Genomic DNA, 20,134 nt, shown 5'->3' on the forward strand with positions numbered 1-20,134 from the left:
TCTTCCTCCGCTCTCAGACGGGCCTGCTCCTCCGCCTCACGACGGGCCTCTTCCTCCGCTCTCAGACTAGCCGCTTCCTCCGCTCTCAGACGGCGCTGCTCCTCCGCCTCCCGCAGTACTTGAACGGAGGCGTTGCTGCTCAGGTTATCCTCCGCATTCATTGGTGTTTTATTCTCCGTATCTCTCCTCGCCTGTTCCTCCTCCTTTTGGCGAAGTTCGGACAGACCTTCAGACTCGGCGTAGTCCTTAGGCTCACTGGTAAGAGATGCATCGACTGTAGAACGAATGTGGACTCCAGTTAACGAGGCGAGGTTTTGGGGCTGCTGTAAAGAGCTGTAGATTGCACCCGGCACGCCTTGATTGGGCAGGGAACTTGGCGACAACTGCAGAGGGTCACGCTGCTGTTGCTGTTTCCGGCGGAGGCGCTCTTCGATTTCACGCTGAATTCGCTCTACCTCTGCCTTCCTGGCGACCTCCATCGGGTCCTCAATGATAGGGGTGATTTCAAAGGGTGGAGGGCTAGCGTATAGATCACGACGATGCCCTTGCGATCGATGGATCTCTGCTTCCATTTCCATCATGATTTGACGCTCGATATCATTGTTGGTGCTCATTGCCATCGTCGTGTGCCTTGCAAGCTGCAAGGAATCGCTAAAGCACCCAAGAGCCAGATAGAAATAAAGGGCGAAGATTGGGAAGGCTGCCTTCAATACAACAGGGCTGCAGCTTCGTGCACAAACCACTCTTGCCAGTCACCGCGGTCGATCAAGTAGGCCAGAATGTTCGAGACAGGAAATGGAGCGTCTCGGACGCGGAAATGCTGAGAGAACACCGAAGAAACAAGAAAACCACTGCAGAAATGGTCTAACAAAAGACAGCCAACTCCCTGTGAGGTGAGGAGGCGACAATGAAGGGGCGACACGCACTGCCCAAATACATCAAAAAGAGAGGAGGCAAAGGGGATATTTGAGTATCACATTTATGCGCCCAGTGGGCTCATTTGCTCCGACAAGGAGGGACCTACACTCCACTCCACCACCGGCCCTGGCAGGTCACAGGCCCACCGCGCCGTGCAAAGCAGCCGTAGGCACGCGCCACAGCAGCGCGCCGACGCAGTCATCTGAGCGCAGGCCCTGTCGGGAACGCTGCACACCCACCCCACACGCCGCCACGTGCTCCATCTGCCTCGGGGTGGCGCAGGCGCCGCGCGCCAGCAGGCAGTGAGAGCCGGGTGCGAGACGCTCGAGCCAGGCAGACACCCTGCCCACCACACGGGCCGCACAGACGTGTTCACCGTCGCGGGTCGCCACGACGCATCGCCGTCCAGGGGCGGCCCGCCGACATCCGTAGCGATGCATCTCGCTCTGGCCTCTCCCCGGCGTCGTCAGGTGCCTGACCCCGTCAACGCCAGAAGTGGGGCGGCATTGGCGGGGATAGGGGAACTGCCTGACTTTCCCACGGAGTGGGGTACTGAACCCTGGGATCCCGCGCACTGGGGTGCTCCACTGTCAGAACAGGGAATTGAATGCTAGAAGAGCACACGAAGACAGGAAGGCAGCGAGAAGAAGCAGGAGAAACTAATAGCAAAGGAAAACGAGAGGAAAAAGTAACAGGCAAGGGAGGCCGCAAGTTAGCCCGGATACGTCAAGTTCGCGTTGAGTCACTCAGAGGCACACGCGCAAAGGATAATGAGGGAGCGATAGGGAAGCGAGACGGGGAAGTCACAAGATGGAGCGCTGCTCACACCAACACGTCGATGCGTTCGCTGATGAGTGAGCTGTACCGTTTGCGAGACTCACAAACGCGAACGTAACAGCGCGAGCGGCCTACGTTACGTCAGTGCACTTGCGCGTAGGCATTTGCTATGCTGCCACTCTACCGCTTCTCCGTCTGCAGTCAACGGCATTCCCACCTGGTAGGTGGCGGAGAAAAAAAGAAAACGACAATTGGGGGCTGGCAAAAGTGGGAGACACACAAGCCGCACAACACAGCAGTAAAGCACGGAAGGAGGAAGTCGCTTGTCCGAGGAAAAAGCGTGAGATGCGAGGGAAGGAAGATCCACCCAAAGCGGTTCCTCTTGCTTCTGAGGATAGGAGTGCACTCTGGGGGTGCACGTGTATGTATGCAAGTTTGTGTGCGTGTGTGAGTGTGGGTGTGGGGGGGGGGGGGGTCTACCCGCGGCTGGTACGATAATTTAACGTGTCCATTTCGGTTTTGTGACGTTCTTCGTTGTGGAAATTTGCGTATTGCGCCCCACTGAGTGGGGGTCGTCGCTCACGTCGCTCAGGGACAACAGTAGCGAAGATAAGGAGGGCAGGGAGCAGTTCAAGGGAGAGCCGCGACAGAGCTGGGCATGAAGTACGACTTGACGGTCAGTGCGCAACTTTATGTGAAGTAGAAAGTCACGCTGGATGGGAAAGAAAAAATGGGGGCTATGGTGTCGTGATACACAACATACATACGCACAGAACGGTGCAGCCTGCCGTGAGTACCGGTGGCTCCCAAAGACATCATACGACCCGCAGAGGTCAGTGTGTGTGTGTGAGAAACAAAGTCGCCAGTCCCTCATCCACCTGCTGAAGAGGATGTGGTGAGGAAGAAGACATACGCACCAAGCCAGCGAATGTGGGCCCGCCCGCTGCCCTTCATCGACGACAAAATGGAAGGAGGCATGCGTGGGGCGCAGCGAACGCACGCCACAGCAAGAAGAAACACCTGACCATGCAGCTGTATCCGCGCGCCAACAAAGCGACACCCACGTACCTTTCTGAGTCCCTCGTCACGTAGTCATGAGGGAGGCTTCATCTCAGTCTATGTGCACGCCGCCGGCACACACCGTCGCGCGATATGAACGCCTTGAAGAAGAGGAGACGAATAATCGAAACAGAAGGAAAAATAAACCGCCCACCGGCATTACATCAATCAGAGAGAGAGACACCGTCGCACGCACAGGCAGGCAACCACCTCACTCGGTCAAAGCAAAGAAGCATAAGGCGCTGATCGAGCAAGTGCGCGCTGCCGCTTGACAGAGTCAACAACGCCTGCATGTTCTAGCACGAGAAGTGGCGGTGCCCTCACCTCGCCTTCTTCAAGCAGGAAAAACTCGCACGAGTACGTGTCACACGCACGCACCGACGCCTGCGCTTGTGCCTTTCATCTCGTCCCTTCATCGACACAGAGGGGCAGTGCCACGCCCATCCGCGTCCAACCGTGCACGCTCGCGCGCGTCAAACGATCGAGATCCCTAACTACAGCCTACGGGCACACAAAAGAGAATGTGGACAATAACAAAACGCCCACTACGTTCTACCGTACGACGTACACAAACCCTATTCCCCCTGAGGCCGCTCCTTCACGACGCAAATGCCCTCCAGTACCGTCCCAAGAGGCACATACTTGGCATCAGCGCATTCCACCTTGTCTGTCGCGCTAAGCAGCACCGGCGTCTTTTGAGTTTGAAAGCCGGTGATTGTTTTCGGATTGCCCGGTAGGGCCACCGTGTCCACTGGCAGACCGACACGCACCAGTACGGAGTCGACCGGCTCCATATTCTCATTGACAGTCATCATCATACGTGGGCTAATTGACGGGGTAATCGCGTAGAACATGTAGTGACATTCACCAAGCAGCGTGTTCGACAGGTCCAGAGAGCTGTGGAGAAGACTCAGCACACCCATCAGTGCCGTCATGCTCACTGCATTGTTGTCGTTCTGCAGACAGGAGAGGGTGAGGTGCCCCTTACCCATCGCGCAGAGACCTTCGGCCAGGCGCACCGCAAAGGTTGCCCCGGCAAAGACTGGCTTCTGGTAATAAGAGGAGAGACTGCGCAACTTCGTGGCGACGCGGGCGTTGTTGCTCCCGGCCGCAACGATACCCATCGCCGTAATAGCGTTGGTGGCTGTCGGCAGGTCTGAGTCGTGGGCAAGTCGATTCAGCGTCTCCACGACCGGCATGTTGGGGTTGCCGGCGGAAAGAAGAGCGTAGACCAGCGGCACCGCGCAGCGCCCTGACATCGGATCCTTACCTTTGCTAACAGTGTCCGCTAGCAGCGAGTGAATAATGGCCCGCTTTGTCATCTCCATCCCGAGATCCTCGCCGACGGCTACGAGACCGACGCCGAGCACAGCGGCCGCCTTGTGATTCAGTGGCACCGTCTCCTCCCCCTCTGGCTTCGCTGCTGCCTCCTCGTTGGCGTTGCCCCCACCCGCCTCGTCCTCGTTCTTCTCCTCGTCATTCTCTGGCGCGTCGTCGTTCTCAGCGATGACATGGAAGAGGCTCTGAATGACGACGACGTTACCGGTGGCTGCAAAAGCGCAGCTGCGCACCACAATCTCCGTGTAGCGCTGAATCACCGCCGGTAGCGCGCGGGTGGCGTCCAGTAGGGTGTCCGCGGCTTCTTGGCGCCCCAGAAACATGCAGCCGAGTGCCAGGATCAGGTAACGCACACAGGGCTCCTTCAGCTTGCTCTCCGGCACCTCCATGAGGCAGTTCATCATCGTCTCAGAGATGTCCTCATCGGCAGAGGCCACGAACACAGTGGCGAGGCTGTAGGCGGCCATGCACTGCACCAAGAGCTTCTGCTCCGAGTCCGCCAGCAGCGGGATGAGTAGCTCCTTAACGTCCTCCTTGCGCGTGCCAGCGTAGGCGTAGCCCAGGCCAAGGATGGCACCAACAGCTACCTCTGTCTCTCGCGCGTTGATCTGCTCTGATAACAGCCCCAGCGCAGGATCAAAGGGATTCTTCACCCCACACATGACGATGCCAGAGGCGAGGCACGCGCCAGCCTTCACGTAGGTGCTCTCCGAGTAGAAGTACTTATCAATTTGCTGGAGGCCCTCCGTGTGGTCCCACAGGTGTAGCAGTCCAAGGGCAGCCGTGGTGGAGATGATGCGGTCCTCACGCTGGTCGAAAAAAAAGGTGGGGGTGTCGGAGAGGAACTTGTCAGTGCCGTAGCCGCAGTTTGCCAGGCCGCTCACAAACGCACAGACCAAGTTGTTCTGCAGGTCCTTCGGACCGCTTTTCTCATCTGCCGACATCTTGAACACCTCCTCCAGAGTCTTAGGAGCCATGGAGCCGAGCTCCTGCGCCGTGTGGCGGTACAGCTGCGAGAGACCCATGTTGCCATTCGCATCCTGTAAGAGTTCGTCCTCCTCACAATCCAGATCAAGGAAGCACCTCTGCCTGGCACACAACAACGCCATTTGCAGGCGGTCCGGTTTGTCTGTACATTCCCTGAACAGCTGTGCAACGAGGCTGCGATCATTCAGCATGAGGGCGATGAGCGACGCATCTGGGTAGGCCCGCATCTTCTTGTAGATATCGTACACCGTACGCAGCGCCTCGCTGTCCGAGGGGCGAGTCAAATACTTGCTGATTGCTGCGATGTAGCTTGCAATCCGCTTGTAGTTAGACGCCTCCACGAGCGGCAGAATGCGCACGACGCTGTCGATCTCCATGAGCAAGTCGATCGCCGTCGCTTCGTCTTGGTGTGCCAACATGTAGGACACGATCTGATCCACAAAGCCATTCAGGGAGTCGGTCGACTCCTTGTTGGCGGGCCGCTCGCGCCACTCCTCACTGATGGCGCCGGCGAGAAAGCGGAGATACTCGTGGCCCCACTGCGCCAAGTCGTTCTTCGTACCCTTGAGTTTGTGCTCCAGTAGTGTGCAGCCGCTACTGCCTGACTCTAGCGTCATGGAGATGAAGGAGAGGAGGTCGTGCAGGCGACGCGAGACAGAGGGGTCCTGGGAGCTCTTGAGCGCCGCCTCCAGCTGCGGATACAAAGCACGGACGTGCTTCAACGGCGGTGGTACGGCAGCCAGGCTACTGCTGCTGCTTGTTTGAAGAAGATCCACCAGGCGCTCCACCGCAATCTTGGCGATACCCACATCGCTGTCGGCGGCTCGCGCCACAAGCAGCTCCACCTCCTCCTTGATGAACATGTCCTCCTCGCTCATCTTGCGCTCATGCTCCTTCTTTTTCCTCTCATTGATGGTGTCGCTCTTCTGTGGGTCCTTCGATGGCACATCGACCACCACCTCCTTTCCTTTAGAGTCCATAGCTGACGTACCGCTCTGAAGCGGGAGTGTATCGAGGAGAGGGTTGCGGAGGTTGTGGTAGTTTTATAAGACGACAGCCACTCTCGCCTCGTAGCGGTAATGAGACGCCGAACGGCGGAAATTTGCGAGAGAAGGGGAGAGAGGATGCGGGGCTGATTGCGCGCGAGAGAGGAGTTCTAAGGAAGTGGAAAGGTGATGTGGAATAGAGCGACAATTGCGGGTGTGGCTGTCAGTTCCAGTGTCGACAGAGAGAAAAGAGAGAGAGAGAGACAAAGGGGGGCGACGGAGCCAACAACACGTTGCGGGAAGAGAACGACAGAATGAAGAGAGAGAAGTAGAAAAGAAAAATGGAGAGTGCGGCCTGCAGTGGTGCAGCTTCCAAATGCTTCGACAGCCGCACCACCGCATGTGTTCGACATGGATTCCAATGGGAAGAGAGAAGAGCGAAGGCGACATTAAAGAGGCGAGCCTTGATAGGTATCATGCATGGCAAGAACGTCAGGAAGCAGCCTCGCGACGCACAGACGACTGTGTCAGCATAGAGAGAGGGTGGAAAGGAGAAGAGAAGGCCATAGCATGACGATCCTGGTAAACCTCTTGAGATGCAGCAACGCAGGTGGAGGCCCTCACGACTGTCATGGAGGCATTTGCTAAGCGAAACGTCCACAGCAGGTATGCTGCTCAGCGCAGGCGGGTGTATGCACACTGTGCGTGGGTCTCGAGTGTCAGTTCTGTTTTGCTTTGGGGTTGGAGTCGTCTTGGTGCGCGCAACGACAAAGCGCCTCCCAAGTTACTGAGGACGCGTGTACATGGGAGCACGGCTTCATGGTCCGGGCAGGAGCGCCAGCACACACAGCCGCGCACACGCATCGAACACGAGGAGGAGGCAGGGCCGCACCGACGCTCCTCGTGTGAGTTAAGCGCGTCGGGGAAGAGCAAAACGAAGAGCCAGAAGAGGGGGACGGCGAGTGAGTGTACGCCGAAAAAACGCCACCAACGTGCGAAGTGTGATGATAAAACTCCAAGCAGTGGCGTGGGGGGGGGGGGGCAGACAGGACAACATGCCCTCTCTATACATCGTAGGTGACAAACAAGGGAAAACAGGAAGGAAACAAAGACATCGACGCCCCCACACACGTGACAGAAGAAACAGAGGTCCCACACACACCTCTCCACCTCTCCGCACGTGGGCGACAAGCACACACACATAGAGGCGTGCCACGAACGGCCCTACCGCCACCATCATACGCGTTCACTCTCTCCTCACACCAAGAACTGCGAGAGCTGTCGGACGAGGGAAGCAAAGTACACGCAGTTGCTGTCAGCCGAATGCTGACCTTGAACGGGAAGCTCCATGTTCAGGAGCGCCTGGAATTCTGTTATCTGCTGTACCACACGCTCCTCCCCAGAGCCGACCGACAGTACACCGAGGCAATTGCACAGCAGGACGTTGAGGAAGTGAAAGACGATCCCCGATTGGCGACTGCAGTCGTATGCGAGCCCTCGATTGCGGCAGAGGGAAAAGAAGGAGGAGTGGCGAATAGAGGAAATGTACGGGTTGTACAGAACGCCGCTGTACACATACACAAGCGGCTTGCCGGTGCTCTGGTTCACACAGGAGCCTTCCTTCTCGTCCCACACACTGCCGCTGAAGACACTGGCGAGCGCATGCACAGAGGCCTGCGTAGTAAGCCCGAAGTCCACGTCTACACCCCAGAGCCGCGGCTGAGAAGAGGAAGAAGCAGTGTTCTCGGCGTCGACTTCGTTGGTGACCACGAAGTCGACCGACAGGTAGCCTATAATACGCTTGCGATACGCCGCCTGGCCAAGGCTGAGAGAAGCGCCGCGTACCGCCGCGTACGGCACACTGGGGCGGTATGGGAAGAGTGACCCCATTGCGGTGAAGGCCGGGGCCAGAAGCGGCTCTACTACGGACTCAATCCGCACCACACCAGAAGGAGCGACAAACAAGTTTGCCGTGACAGAGGCGCAAAGCCCGGGCAGAACGGCCTCGACACATCCACCCACGGTGTCAAACATGGTGAGGTACGCCTCCCAGTTGGGGTAGCTGCTTGGATGCAAGAGCCGCATGCGCTTCGCACCATGCACCTCCAACTCATGAAACACCGCCGCGCTCAGCGCGGCATGGGACGCGGCGTCGATGGAGCTAGCCCCAGAGTCCACGCCCTGCAGAGAACGTAGGCGGCTCACGTCGAGGTATGCGTGGCCTTGACTGCCAAACTCGTTCTCCAACTTGATCAGCCAACGCTGGACTGCGCGGCGACTGAGGATGAGGCCCGTCAAGGCATGCAAGAGGTTCGTTCTAGAGTGCAGCTGCGTCGTGCCGGGAGGTGTCAGAACGTCCGCAGCCTCCAGTAAGCGCTTGCAACCGCTCTTGGAGCCGTAGCCCTGCACCAGACGCGGCTCTGACGACAGCAGCGGTATGTTCAGCTGCGTTGCCAATGTCAGCTCTTCTGCCCCAACGACGCCGGGTACGATGTAGGCTGGCTTGCCAGTACACAGGGCAGAGAGCAGCTTTAGGAGACGCGGGGAGAGCAGCACTATACGTGTGAGACTCATCCCAGCAGGAAGCCGCTGTGTGTTCTCGGGTACCACAAACGTCAAGCGACCGGCGACAGTTGGCACGCCGCTCTCGGCAAGCAGACTTGTGTAATACTGTTGCACCTCCGCCTCCGGCCTCACCGGCACCACAACGACAAGCTGCACGCGCGGGTCCACTAGCATGCTCAGTCGTGTTAGCTGCCCCAGCTGCCTCGCTTCGTAGAAGGGCATCCTCTTCGCTTGGTAAGTGGGGTAAGAAAGAGAAGGAAGGTGAACTACCGTGCGACGGCTCTCTTCAATGCGCGGCCATGCAGCCCTGAATTCCCTCATCGTCTCTTGCCACTGCTTCATGCGAGTCTCGCGGAAGGATCGAATGGTGCGACGCGTCATGCAGAGTGCGCGGTACATTGCCCACTGTCGCTGAATGGAAATAGCAGCGCGGGTGCCGATCAGCAGGTGGATGTAGGCGATGCGCTGCCGATACATGCGCCACGTCGACTGGATCTTGGCAGACGCCACTTGCTGACGCTGGTGGCCGTAGCGGTAGGGGCGTGACGCATCCATGAGCAAGGGGAGCACCTCCTCGGCGTTCGTGATGCACTCTAGCATCTCCGTCGTAGAGATTAAGTCGGGCGCCTGGTAAGAGGCCAGCTGGGCGAGCCGCTTACCATCCACGTAGACCAGCTCAACACTGTAGCTCAGCAGCATCTCCTCTAGTACCTCGATAAGGCGCTCTACCTCGCTCCAGCTTGACGCGTAGTGCCGCTTGAAGGAGGCAAACTCAGGCGTGTTGCGTAGCGTCTTTCCCTTGCGTATGATGAACTCGTGCATCGAGTACCAGTCAAGCAGCTCCGTGTAGGTGCGCGTGTCCTCTCGTACGGGACCAGCGGCGTGAAGCGAGTCAGCTGTAGCACCAACCAATGATGGAGACGAGCCAGACGCAGACATCCGCGGAGGGCTCGCTGTCGGGGACGCCGCGGCAGTCACGGTGCACCGCTGCACACGCCTCTCCTGTGCCTGTGTCGCCTCCCACTCCTGAAGCTCGCTCAGATTCAGAGAGGCTGGTATTTTGGATACCTCTTCCATGTCCAACTTGTAGGCGCGGACAGAGTTGAAGCCAGATTTTTCGGTCATGACGTGCGGACGGCGCTGCCGCTTATCTGGTGCTTTGTGCAGCTGCACCCGCTGCGACCGCATGGGGCCGTCCGTCGTGAGCAGAGGTTCCAAATCAATTTCTGGCCCGACGGCACCACGCTCCAGCAGCCCCAGTAGCCCTGTAGATCGTTGCCGTACGCACGGAACCGTGCGAGTCGCACCAACGCGCGGTGGCGCGCCCCTCTTTGACAGCCCTGGCAGACGCGTGGATGACGGGCCCACACGGGATGAAAAGGTGGGCGGCGCCTCCATGGCTGCCGTCGGCGGTGGAGGAGGAAAAACGATGTCAGCCAGCGCAAGAGAGATAAGGAGGTGCGCGTCAAGGCACCACCACGCCCAACCCTGACAGCAAATGAAGAAAAGCTCGCTGTGGCGGTGGTGGCGTTGGAGTCGCCCAAGCGGCTATTCCACACGTGTAGATGCCCAAGCACATCCACATACATGAGCGCCACAGCGTGGGTGCAAGGAAGAAGAAGAGTGGGAGGCGTTACGTGTGCAACAGAGAGAGAGAACATGATACGGAACGAGGCACAATGTGGCGTGAAGTGAATCTCTTCTTCCTCTGCCACCGTCACCCCATTGGGAAGAGGGGGAGGGGGGGCGAAAGAGTTTGCAGTAAGAGTAGGTGCCATGGCGAGCACTAACGTCAATGATGGATACATAGGCGACGGAGGATTGGGCTCCGGGGTGAGCGAGATGTAGAAGTGAACCGCCTCCCCTTCCGCCCCCTTCTTTCTCTTCTCGAGTAAGCGCATGAGTGGCTATTAGAGCTGCCGCCATTCTGCGCCTCCTCCTCTCGCCCCTCTCCGAATGCACATGATGCCTTGGGTAGTTGCTGCTGTGGCTTGGAGGCCAATTTATAGCGTGCCTTAACACAGGGAGTGGGGAGAGCGCATCGCCTTACCTATCACTCCAGCCGCTACCGCCTCACCTCAGAGAAGATACAACACGAAAGTCAAGAAATGGATTCGCCGCAGCCGGCGCCACAGCAACGACAACGTCCACCAGTGGGGGTGGAGGGGGAAATGCGTGTGCGCCTTTCGCTTCTTCCTCCTGGTCGCCTCCTCCAGTCACACAGAAAAGCTGCGCGAGACACCAGGATAGACAGAGACAGCGCGCCATGCACCACACAAGTCGCAGGGCTGGGCGGGGTTTCCCGTGATCTGCACACCTTCTATGCTGCGTTCACCGAGACGTACAATGCCGACGCGCCTATTGCATTGTGAAGTCTAGGTTATCCTCCTCCGCTCCCTTCCGCACGGCATCCGCGTTGGGCACCACCGGGGCAGTCGTGGACTGGCCAATCGTGCGCGTCATCACGCCGTCCGCATTCGGGTTCTTCATGAGACCCTCGCTCACCCGCTGCAGCTTCTTGCGCAACACCGCCACTGCATCGTACACAATCTGCAGCACCGGCAGCACCCCAGTCGACTCCACTACGAAGGTGAAGTCGAAGTAGCCCATCTTACTCTTCCTCTGCCGCACAAACACGAGCGGCTCGGGGAGCTTGTCAAACGGGGGCTCTTGCGATGTGCACTCGCGGCAGAAGATGCAAGCCCCCTCGTCTTGTACCTCCACCTGTCCAGTGCGCTCGACAAATCGGAAGACGTTCCGCGGACAGCGCGCCACCCACTCACGCGCGTTCGTCTTCCCGAGTGCCTGGAACCCGTTGGGGTTGAGGAGGATCTCAGCAGCGTAGCGCATCGCCACCGTCGCCACCGGCATAAACTTGGCGTGCGTCTTGGCAATGTTCTTGCGTATTAAGACATTCAGATCCAACACTTGGCTGCGTCCCAGAGTGACCAGCCAAATGCCATGCTCCTCCGCACTCACTGGGTACACCTCAGCGCTATCAATCTGCAGGGAATCGCCAATGAACACCTGCTTGCTGTGCTGATTTGGCGGGCACTGCACCTTCAAGGAGCCGGTAATCTGGCAGTCTGGGCATCCGCTCCCGCCACAGCCACAATCTTGTGGGAAGTTCAAGCGCTTCGCCTTCTCGGAGAAGAGCGGCACAAGGCCGAGCCGGTGTGCAATCATTTCATCCGGCAGCACCGATGTGTTCTGCCGGATTGTCACATACTCAATGGCGAGTGTCGGAATCTCTGCCAGCATAACACGTCGCAGTGCGTTGGCAAACGAGCTGTCCACCTCGTTGAGCTGAAACGTCAGCGTCTCACCCGCGGCGTGCTCTTTTCTCACGCACTCGATGATCTCGAGCTTCATGGCGTTGCTGACAGGCGCACAGAAGCACAAACGAAGAGGGCAACAACGCACTTGCGATCCCCACACGCCTGCACACACGCGCACACACTCTCTCTCGGTATCTCTGTGCTTTCCGCTTTACACTTGTTGAGTGGGCTCGCGGACCGCTGATCGCGTCTCCCGCAGTGCCCCTTGGCCGATGGCACGAGAAGCAAAAGCAAAACGAAAAGAGCCTCCCAATCGCAGAGGTGCGGAAGTGCCCGATACGATGCACCACACCGCCCTTCGGCGCTTCTTTGGGCGACCTCCACCCTCGTAAGCGAGACAGCCCTTTGGCCTACTGGGCCTTTGGGCAGCAACAGAGTGAGCCGAACGCTGGGAAAGGTGGCAGTCAGGAGGGAGAGAAACCGGTCAGGGTGCTGCTGACGCGCGTGAACAGGGAACACCAAAAGAAAATGAGTAACCCTTATACAGCAGAGGTCCAGAGAACAGCGGAGGAGAAACCCCCAGACGCACACACCGGAGTACGACAGTAGGTAGTGTCTGTCTCGCTCTGTACCTGTGCTCGCAGTGTACGCTGACCACCGCCGTGCGTCTCTCTGTTTTCCCTGAATTCTACTTCTCCTGCAGTTCCTCGTCACGTCTTCACGGACAGCAGCACACGTGCACAACAATGCTGATAAGAGCGCCGCGGGATGAAATAGAGTCGAGAAAGCCGTCTATGTGCGTGCGTGAAGGTGAAGCGTACAAGAGAGACGAGAAACATTGGCGGTGAATCTGGGAAAAGACCGTCTCCAGCGGTGCGGCGAAGAAGCGCAAAGAAAAGCACACGCGAGCCCTTTTGGGTGATGTGGGAAGGGAGAGGAAGGTCTACAGGAATCATTCAGCAGTCGGTGAGGCTCCGGACTGCTTCAGAGAAGAAATACTCGAGCAGCGAAATAGGAGTCGCTGATAGAACGACGGGCAGAGACAGTGGCACGCACTCACAGACACGCAGAGCCTGTTCTTTTGCTTTTGCAAGCGCAAGATGGGCAGTCAGCATTCGTGGGGCGCATTACCGCCATTCTCCCGCTTCCATTTGGTTTTCTTCTTTGCGCTTCTGGGCGTACTCCTGAGAGCCATGAGACGGACCGGGGGGAGGAGAACAGAGATGCTGCCAGATACATGAAACACACAGCGAACTCAGTCGAACGCGTGGACAAAGAGAAAAGAGCGAAAGAAGACGGCCGAAAACTCACACAAGAGTGCACGGAGAAGTCAGCACAACTGCCAACTGTGTAGGGGTGCGGCAGAGGGAAGAGATGATAAATCACCTAGCAGCGAGTAAGAGGAACCTATCCGGGGGGGGGGGGGGCGGCAGGAATATGCTTGCGCAGGCACGCCCATAGTCTACGCTTCCGAAGTGGTCACAAGCGGAAGTCTTCGCCTTACCGTCTCTCCAAAGCACACTCGCCCCGCTCGATCCTCTTCTTACCCACTCAACATGCATCTTGACAAGAAAACAAGCCTGAGCGTACCCCTACCCCCCCCCACACACACACACACCGCCCTGCCCGCTCATTCTTCGAAAGGATTTTGTACGCACAGCGACTTCTAGTGTAGAGTTCTACGGCAGTGACCACTGGAGGGGCCAAAATAGAAAGAAGCTCTCACATCGGAAACGGTACAGCGCACGCACCCCCGCTACGCACCTCCTCACTCCTTGAGTGTCAGGTACAGTTTCTTCAGTTGCCGTGCCTCCCAACGAACGGTGTTGCGCGGCGACGTGTCCTGCTTGGATGGGTCGGGGTGAATGAAGGCGAAAACCTTCTCGCCGTGCAAGTCGGCCTGGTCAAAGAAGAAGAGGATTTCTTCGAAAGAGGAATCCTTCAGGGCTACCATGTGCTTTGCCAGATTCATGGCCAGCGCGAGGAAACACCTTTTAGCATAGAACCACGTGTCCGTCATGATCTTACGGTCGTATGGCTCCAGCGACTTGATGATGCGGGAGATGCCAAACTCGAAGTTCCCCTTGGAGCAGTAGAGGGTTCCGATAACCAAGTTCACAATACACAAGTGCAGCGGCTGTTTGGAGGGGTCCTCGTAAGTCAGCCGCTCCTCTGCTCGCTCGATGCGGCGCATGATCTCCTCTGCCTGCTCGTTCTGCGCGGTCATGATGTACGAGACGCAGAGGTTCGCGAGTACAATAGCGCTGCAGCTCAGAATGCTATCCCGGTTTGCCTCCACCACAGGCAAGTAGTACCGGATCGCCTCCTTGAATTTAGTCTCCTGCATGAAGAAGACATGCGCCACGTTCTGCTTCCATACGTCGTTCTCGGAGCAGAAGTCGGCCGACTGGCGGAAGAGCTGCTCCACTATCGGGTAGTTCTCCATTTCCCAGTAGATGTTCGCCTGCGCCATGAGAACGGGGATGTACTCCTCCAAGGTGACATCGTAGGTGCGCACCGCCATCCTCGCAACCGCCGCGTCCTGACTCTGGTCGGCCTCCTGAATGCGGCGCGTCAAATGGCGCAGCTGCTGTACCATCTTCTGTGCGAGAACGTCGAACTTGCGGTACGCCTCCGCCGGCGAGGTTTGGGCCGTGATGAGGCCGTCGAGGAAGTCGTAGAGCGATTGGTTGTTCTGCGAGAGGTACTGCCACGCAAGGTGCGGGTTCTCCGCTAGTACGTCCGCGGCCAGGTCGTAGTACTGATATTTGCAGTAGAAGAGAAGCAAATTTTGAAACGTCTCGGGCGGGAAGGGCGGGTTCTGGAGTAAGAAGTTGAACTTCTTGAACGCGTTCGTCGGGTTCTCGTCCATGTTGATGAGGGCAGTGTTGTGCAGTGTGACAGGGTCGAGCTCTTCATCGGTGCGGGGCGGCATGTCCGTGAGTGCCTCCTTCGAGGCCTGCATGTTCTTCGAGACATACTCGATGGCCGCCTTGAGATTAAAGGCCTCGATGAGGGCCGTATCCCTCAGAAGTTGTGTGTTGCCCACTGAGCGGGCCTCGCCTCCCTCGGTGTTCGTGCCAATGTTCAGCTCCGGGTGCCCTTCGACACCATGGTCAATGATCTCAGCTAAGTGTCGCAGGGCTGGACCGTACTGCTCCATCTTGTAGTACATGAGCGCCATGTTGTACGTCAGCGCCGCCGAAAAACCGATGGTGCTCTGTGCCTCCTTGAACTTTTCTAGCGCCTCCTCGTGGCTCCCCTCCTTACTCAGCACGCAGGCGCGCAGCACGAGCATGTCCGTGTCGGTCGACGGGGCCTGCTCGAGGAATGATTTCGTTTGTGGGATGTCCTCCTGCTCATACGCGATGGCCGCCTGTAACTTATTGACAGCGATCTGGTTCTGCGGAGAGGTGATCACAGTACACAGGCGGTTGCTCTCCGCGTAGGCGCCGGCCTTGTACAGGGACTGGGCGTAGTACACACGGTACTCTTCAATGCTGGGGCAGATCTTCGTAAGCTGCTCGTAGAGACTGGCGGCTTCGCCGTAGTCACCCATCATGTAGTAACAGTACGCCATGAGCGACACAGCAGCGCGGCTGCGCGGAAACTCCTCCAGCTGCGTCGCCAGTAGCTCCACCGCCTCTTCGTACTGATGGTCGCGGATGTAGCCATAGACAGTAGAGGTGAACGTGCCCTCCTGCACCTGTGCCTGGATACGGCCGAGAGTGGTGCCGCCACCCATCGTCGTCGTCGGCCGCACCGATCCAGTATGAGAAGAACCTGTGGCAGAGAAAGCCGTCCCCGTCGTCGGCGGACGCATGCCCGTGATGGGGCGCACAGACATCGTTCCGTTGTCGTCGCAACTGGGGAAAAGAAAGTATGAAGTCAAGAGCAATGAACAGAGAATCAGAGGGAGAGTGGTGAGGCAGATGTCCAGTGCTTGTTGGGGTTGGCGTGTGGGCACTATACCGCTTTCAGCTGTGCAGGCTGAAGGACAGTAAAGAAAAAAACGCAAACAGCGATGGGTTAAAGATAGGCGATAGCCTGCGACTGGAGCGCATTGCAGAGGGGGTAGCCACATAGAGCGTAGAAGGGGAAGAGGAGGAGAAGTGAGAAAAGATAGCAGCAGAAGGGGTCTTTAAAGCCTCAAGAGAACGCAGATGCTGGTGAGCACTGCAAGTTCTTCACAAGAGCGAGAACGCTGGCCTTCAATCTTGGCAGTGTGCACGTGCTGGCACCGCCCCCCCCCCCTCCTCGAAGTTCGGGTCGGCGTACAGTATCCCATATGGTGTTGCTAGAGGGACGCCCTTTGAGGACTGAAACGGCGCTCCGTCAAAGTCGCCCTCGCCCTTGATACTTCGCTCTCTCTTCTTCACACCCCTCACCAATCCGCGTGCACGCTTCCTACACAGCCGCAGAAGGGGTACTCAGTCATCGTTTGTATAGCTGCCGTGGGTAGCGCAGACATGGAGAAATGAAGAGAAAGTGAGAGATTAAGGCTCAGGTGACCTTAACGGTGGTGCTGGCCCTTCGCTTGCTTCCGTACTTCAACAGTTGGTGTCGTGATTCTGAAGGCAGTGAAAAACAACACGCGCACTTTGGCCGCAGCTCGAGCGAGCCGTTCGGAGTCCAAACAAAGAAAAAAACGAGAAAAAAGTGCGCTGCCACTCTCCACACGATGCTGCGGGCGCCTCGGCTTCATACGAGGGCCACGGACTGCTCGTCCTTGCGCCTGCGAGTGGTCATTTGAACAAACCTCAGGTGCCTCCCTTCCAGGTTGTAGTAGCGATGCCAGACCACAAGCATCGTCAGCGTCACCCCGCACGTATGCAGACTCAGCAATGCAAGCACTGTGGGAGCCATGCTCGTCGTCACCACGGCGGCAGGGGAAACGCTCGACGACACCGCCCGCCTCAAGGCCAAAGCAGTCGTAGCCTTCGGCGTCATAGAAGCTACCCGAGGGTTTGCGGTGCTGCTGGTGGTGGCGGTTGAGACCATTGCAACACCCTCAAACGCATGCGTGAAGGCGAGCAGCAAGAGCGCTGTGATGCGGCCGAGTGACTCCATCGGCGCTGTAACAACAGCACAGAGTCGCTCTGACCACGCCGCCATTGGTGCCGCACGGTCGAAGATAACGACATCCTCTTCCACCACATCTTCTTGCGCCAGGTCAAGCACGGCACGCACACTATCGAGCAGAAGACGCAGCAGTGTCAGCAGCACCGCACACAGCCATATCGCGGCAACTGAACTGGCTGCAGTACTGCCCTCTCCAAATGTCGACGCGGCCGCCACATCGGCCGCTCCCCGGGTGAGGAAGGCTGCCATCAGCGATACAAGGCTCAGCGCAAACATACCGAGCAGCATTACGAGCACGAGGCACTTCTTTCCCACCACATTGACGCCTGCGGCGTGCATCGGCGCGAGGAAAGACGGCGCTGCAACAACAAGAGTCAGGATGACCGCCCGCACCGACGCCGACAGGTGGGGCGCACAGCCCAATGTGAGGAAGAGATGAAAGAACCCAACCACAGCTGCATGAGCATAACAGTGCAACCCACGTACGACCAGGAACGCTCTCATTGAACGCCGCTGCCACGTCTGCCGCACAAAGGTGTGAAACTCCACCATCGCAGCATCCCCGAACCCAGAGACGGAGCGCGAGCCCACGCTGCACTCCTCTCGCGCCGCGCTCAGTGCGCCCTCTCCGTGCCCACTGCGTCGCCATCGTTGCGCGCCACTTAAGACACACACGGCCGCGATGCACAAAACGAGAAGGTACCAATGAAACCCGCGAAGGGGCTCCCTCGTTGGAGAGGAGCCGTCGTACAGCAGCGCGGCGACGAGCACCACCACAGCAGCGCCACCCGACGCGGCACGCGACGCAAGTTGCACCCACGGCTCTTCCTTCGGTCGCTGCGCCGCCATTTCGCGCGCTGCGTTCTGAGCATATGCGGTGCAGCGATCCGAGAAGATACTAAAGACTGCGGTCGCCAGTGTAAAAGACACGGCTGACGGCACGAGAGGGAGTCGCAGCACCCACCACGACACGCCAAACACAAACGTGAAACGATGTTCATTTGACCCCAGACACTGCTGTGGTGCCAGTCGCCACGCGCGTGCGGCGACAGATGAGAATGCGACGACGCCGGCTCGATCAAGGGCACTGCAAACTATGTACACCAGCTGAGCGGCAATGAGAGCACAAAGGCCTAGCTTGGACATACGCAAGCGCCATCCACGCATGTCGGTGAGACCTGCCGTGTTCACATTGGGCGTGTCCACGACGAGTAGGAAGCCATGTACGTAGTATTCAGTAAAGAGAGCCACAAAGACGATGTGCAGCGACTGCACAACGCAGCTGTGCGCCCCGAGCTGCAAAAGGCCTCGCCGAGTACTCGACGCCATTTCAAATAAGGAGATGAAAGACAAAGAATAGTCTCACGGAGGATCTGGAGGGCAGAGAGCGACTCGCACGCACGCTTCTCTCTGCAGGCCCGCCTCCAGAGAGTACGGGAGAGATGAAAGGGACAGATTTGTGTCTTCCACTTAAGAAGGCAAGATGCTGCAGTTCCGCGTGAGTGTGCGCACGTGTGTCTCTCACAGTCTTTGCCGTATAAATTGATGCCACCTCGTCTGGGCACAGCTGCAGAGGGAGAAAGAGGTGTGAAAGGCTTAACGCCAGCGGAGAGAATGCAACCAAGACGATAACACGACAAGAGGGGATCAGGCAACGTAACGTGGCAGAGGGACAAACGAAAATGCACCGGCACCCGCGCAGGCAATGAGTAAACAATCCGACTCCACTGCAGCCTGAAATATGCCCACTCACCCGCATACGTGTACAGACGCAGACACTAAAAGAGAAAAAACGCGCGCACAACGATGTGCAGGTCCACAGGGCCCCGGTGGACTTCCCGGCGGCATGGACGCGCGGAGAAAGAGAGGAACCAGCTAGAGTGAAGGGAGGAAATATAAGCAGCAGGGACGCGTAGCAGAGAAGAAAGGGGACACGAGTAGGGCAAGAGATGCACGACACAATGAAGGCACGCACTCGTGCCAGTGTTGCTCCGACTAAAGAGAGCGAGGCTCCCCTCCCGTGCCAACCGGCACGCCGAAGGGGGGAGGACAAAGAAACGAGAGAACACTCACAGATGGAGGATGACAAGTCACGGCAGGTCAGATGAACGCGGTGCATCATGTCGTCGTTTACGTTGGTTTTGCAGTCGTTGAGCACACAAATCGGTCAGCGAAAGGCGAACGCAGCACAGACGCAGCGCTGTCGCGCGTGCAGGCAGCTCCACAGCCATACAAGGTGTATGGGCGGATGTGAGTCTCGAGGCGGTAGCTCCAATAATGGGACCAACATCCAGCTCAAACATAGATTGTCGTCTCGACTGCGTAAAGAGAGGTGAAAGAATGAAAAGAACGTAACGCAGATTGCTGGTAACTCCTGCTAGTCGCTTGCGTTTCTCGACCTACCTCCGTATAGGGGGGAGGGGGGCAAATTTCTCCGCGACTTCACTAAGCTTGCGTGTCACAGCTACTCGGTAAGCAGGCTGTTGGCAAAGACGGCACTTCATCCTTCTAGCGGCGACGGGAGCAACATCGTCGGGGCCCTGGCCAAGCACAGCTCCAGTACCTCTGCTGTGGGAGGGAGCACACGCAGACATGTTGCTGCTCGCAAGACGGGCGGTGACACACTCTTGCGCTGTCGACAGAATGCTTACTTTTATTTGGTAGAGGCCGTTGTAAGCGCGCTCTCTGTAGACAGCATTATCCGCTCAAAACCACCGAGCAAGAGACTTGTCGGTACGCTTGCTTCCTCACACACTGAGAACCTGCATGGCAACACACTGACCGACACCTACTTCAGAGGAAAAGGGAAAACCTGCACTGTAAACGAGAATAAAACTACACTGAATACTAAAACGGGGGGAAATACCTTTACAAGGTGGAACCCCAAGGGCGAAGATGTGATGACCGCGTGTGCATTTGTCAGGGGTACCACCTTCACAGTCAAGGCGCCGAGGTGTGCTCTTCAAGCAAAGCAAACAAGCAGAGAATATAAAAAGATCTCTTCGCCTTCTCCTTGGCGATTCCACAGAGCTGAAAACAAAAAAAAACGAGGTGTGGGGAACAACGCGGTGCTCAGATGGAGCTGCCGCGCCTTCTTCGGCGTACCCGATCAACGAAGACGGGTCGGGGGGGGGGGGGGGCGGG

The 20,134-nt window shown here is 57.8% G+C and overlaps 6 protein-coding genes across 6 annotated transcripts in view, besides 1 other annotated feature; all 6 read right to left on the bottom strand.

The window, feature by feature from the left end:
* LPMP_290110 (hypothetical protein) overlaps positions 1 to 620 on the bottom strand; it is a gene marked incomplete at both ends in the record, with an annotated part of 8,652 nt that extends 8,032 nt beyond the window's left edge. Inside the window, one exon of the mRNA XM_010702603.1 lies at positions 1 to 620. Coding sequence (XP_010700905.1) covers positions 1 to 620 — 620 coding nt within the window.
* Positions 621 to 1,014: 394 nt separating this feature from the next.
* Positions 1,015 to 1,504: a repeat region.
* A 1,825-nt stretch (positions 1,505 to 3,329) lies between these two features.
* On the bottom strand, positions 3,330 to 6,059 carry LPMP_290120 (proteasome regulatory non-ATPase subunit, putative; the record flags this gene model as incomplete). Its single annotated transcript, XM_010702604.1, has 1 exon — positions 3,330 to 6,059. One exon carries the CDS (start codon positions 6,057 to 6,059, stop codon positions 3,330 to 3,332), a length of 2,730 nt encoding a protein of 909 aa, XP_010700906.1.
* Positions 6,060 to 7,322: 1,263 nt separating this feature from the next.
* Positions 7,323 to 9,818, bottom strand: LPMP_290130 (hypothetical protein; the record flags this gene model as incomplete). Its single annotated transcript, XM_010702605.1, has 1 exon — positions 7,323 to 9,818. The coding sequence occupies one exon, from the start codon at positions 9,816 to 9,818 to the stop codon at positions 7,323 to 7,325; it is 2,496 nt and encodes an 831-aa protein (XP_010700907.1).
* Positions 9,819 to 10,988: 1,170 nt separating this feature from the next.
* On the bottom strand, positions 10,989 to 12,002 carry LPMP_290140 (DNA-directed RNA polymerase I-like protein; the record flags this gene model as incomplete). The annotated part of the gene is made up of 1 exon (XM_010702606.1): positions 10,989 to 12,002. The coding sequence occupies one exon, from the start codon at positions 12,000 to 12,002 to the stop codon at positions 10,989 to 10,991; it is 1,014 nt and encodes a 337-aa protein (XP_010700908.1).
* A 1,674-nt stretch (positions 12,003 to 13,676) lies between these two features.
* Positions 13,677 to 15,755, bottom strand: LPMP_290150 (hypothetical protein; the record flags this gene model as incomplete). Its single annotated transcript, XM_010702607.1, has 1 exon — positions 13,677 to 15,755. The coding sequence occupies one exon, from the start codon at positions 15,753 to 15,755 to the stop codon at positions 13,677 to 13,679; it is 2,079 nt and encodes a 692-aa protein (XP_010700909.1).
* An 854-nt stretch (positions 15,756 to 16,609) lies between these two features.
* Positions 16,610 to 18,319, bottom strand: LPMP_290160 (hypothetical protein; the record flags this gene model as incomplete). Its single annotated transcript, XM_010702608.1, has 1 exon — positions 16,610 to 18,319. One exon carries the CDS (start codon positions 18,317 to 18,319, stop codon positions 16,610 to 16,612), a length of 1,710 nt encoding a protein of 569 aa, XP_010700910.1.
* Between the last annotated feature and the right edge of the window lie 1,815 nt (positions 18,320 to 20,134).

Source organism: Leishmania panamensis (genome assembly GCF_000755165.1).
Source record: "Leishmania panamensis strain MHOM/PA/94/PSC-1 chromosome 29 sequence".
Classification (NCBI taxonomy): Eukaryota; Euglenozoa; class Kinetoplastea; order Trypanosomatida; family Trypanosomatidae; genus Leishmania; species Leishmania panamensis.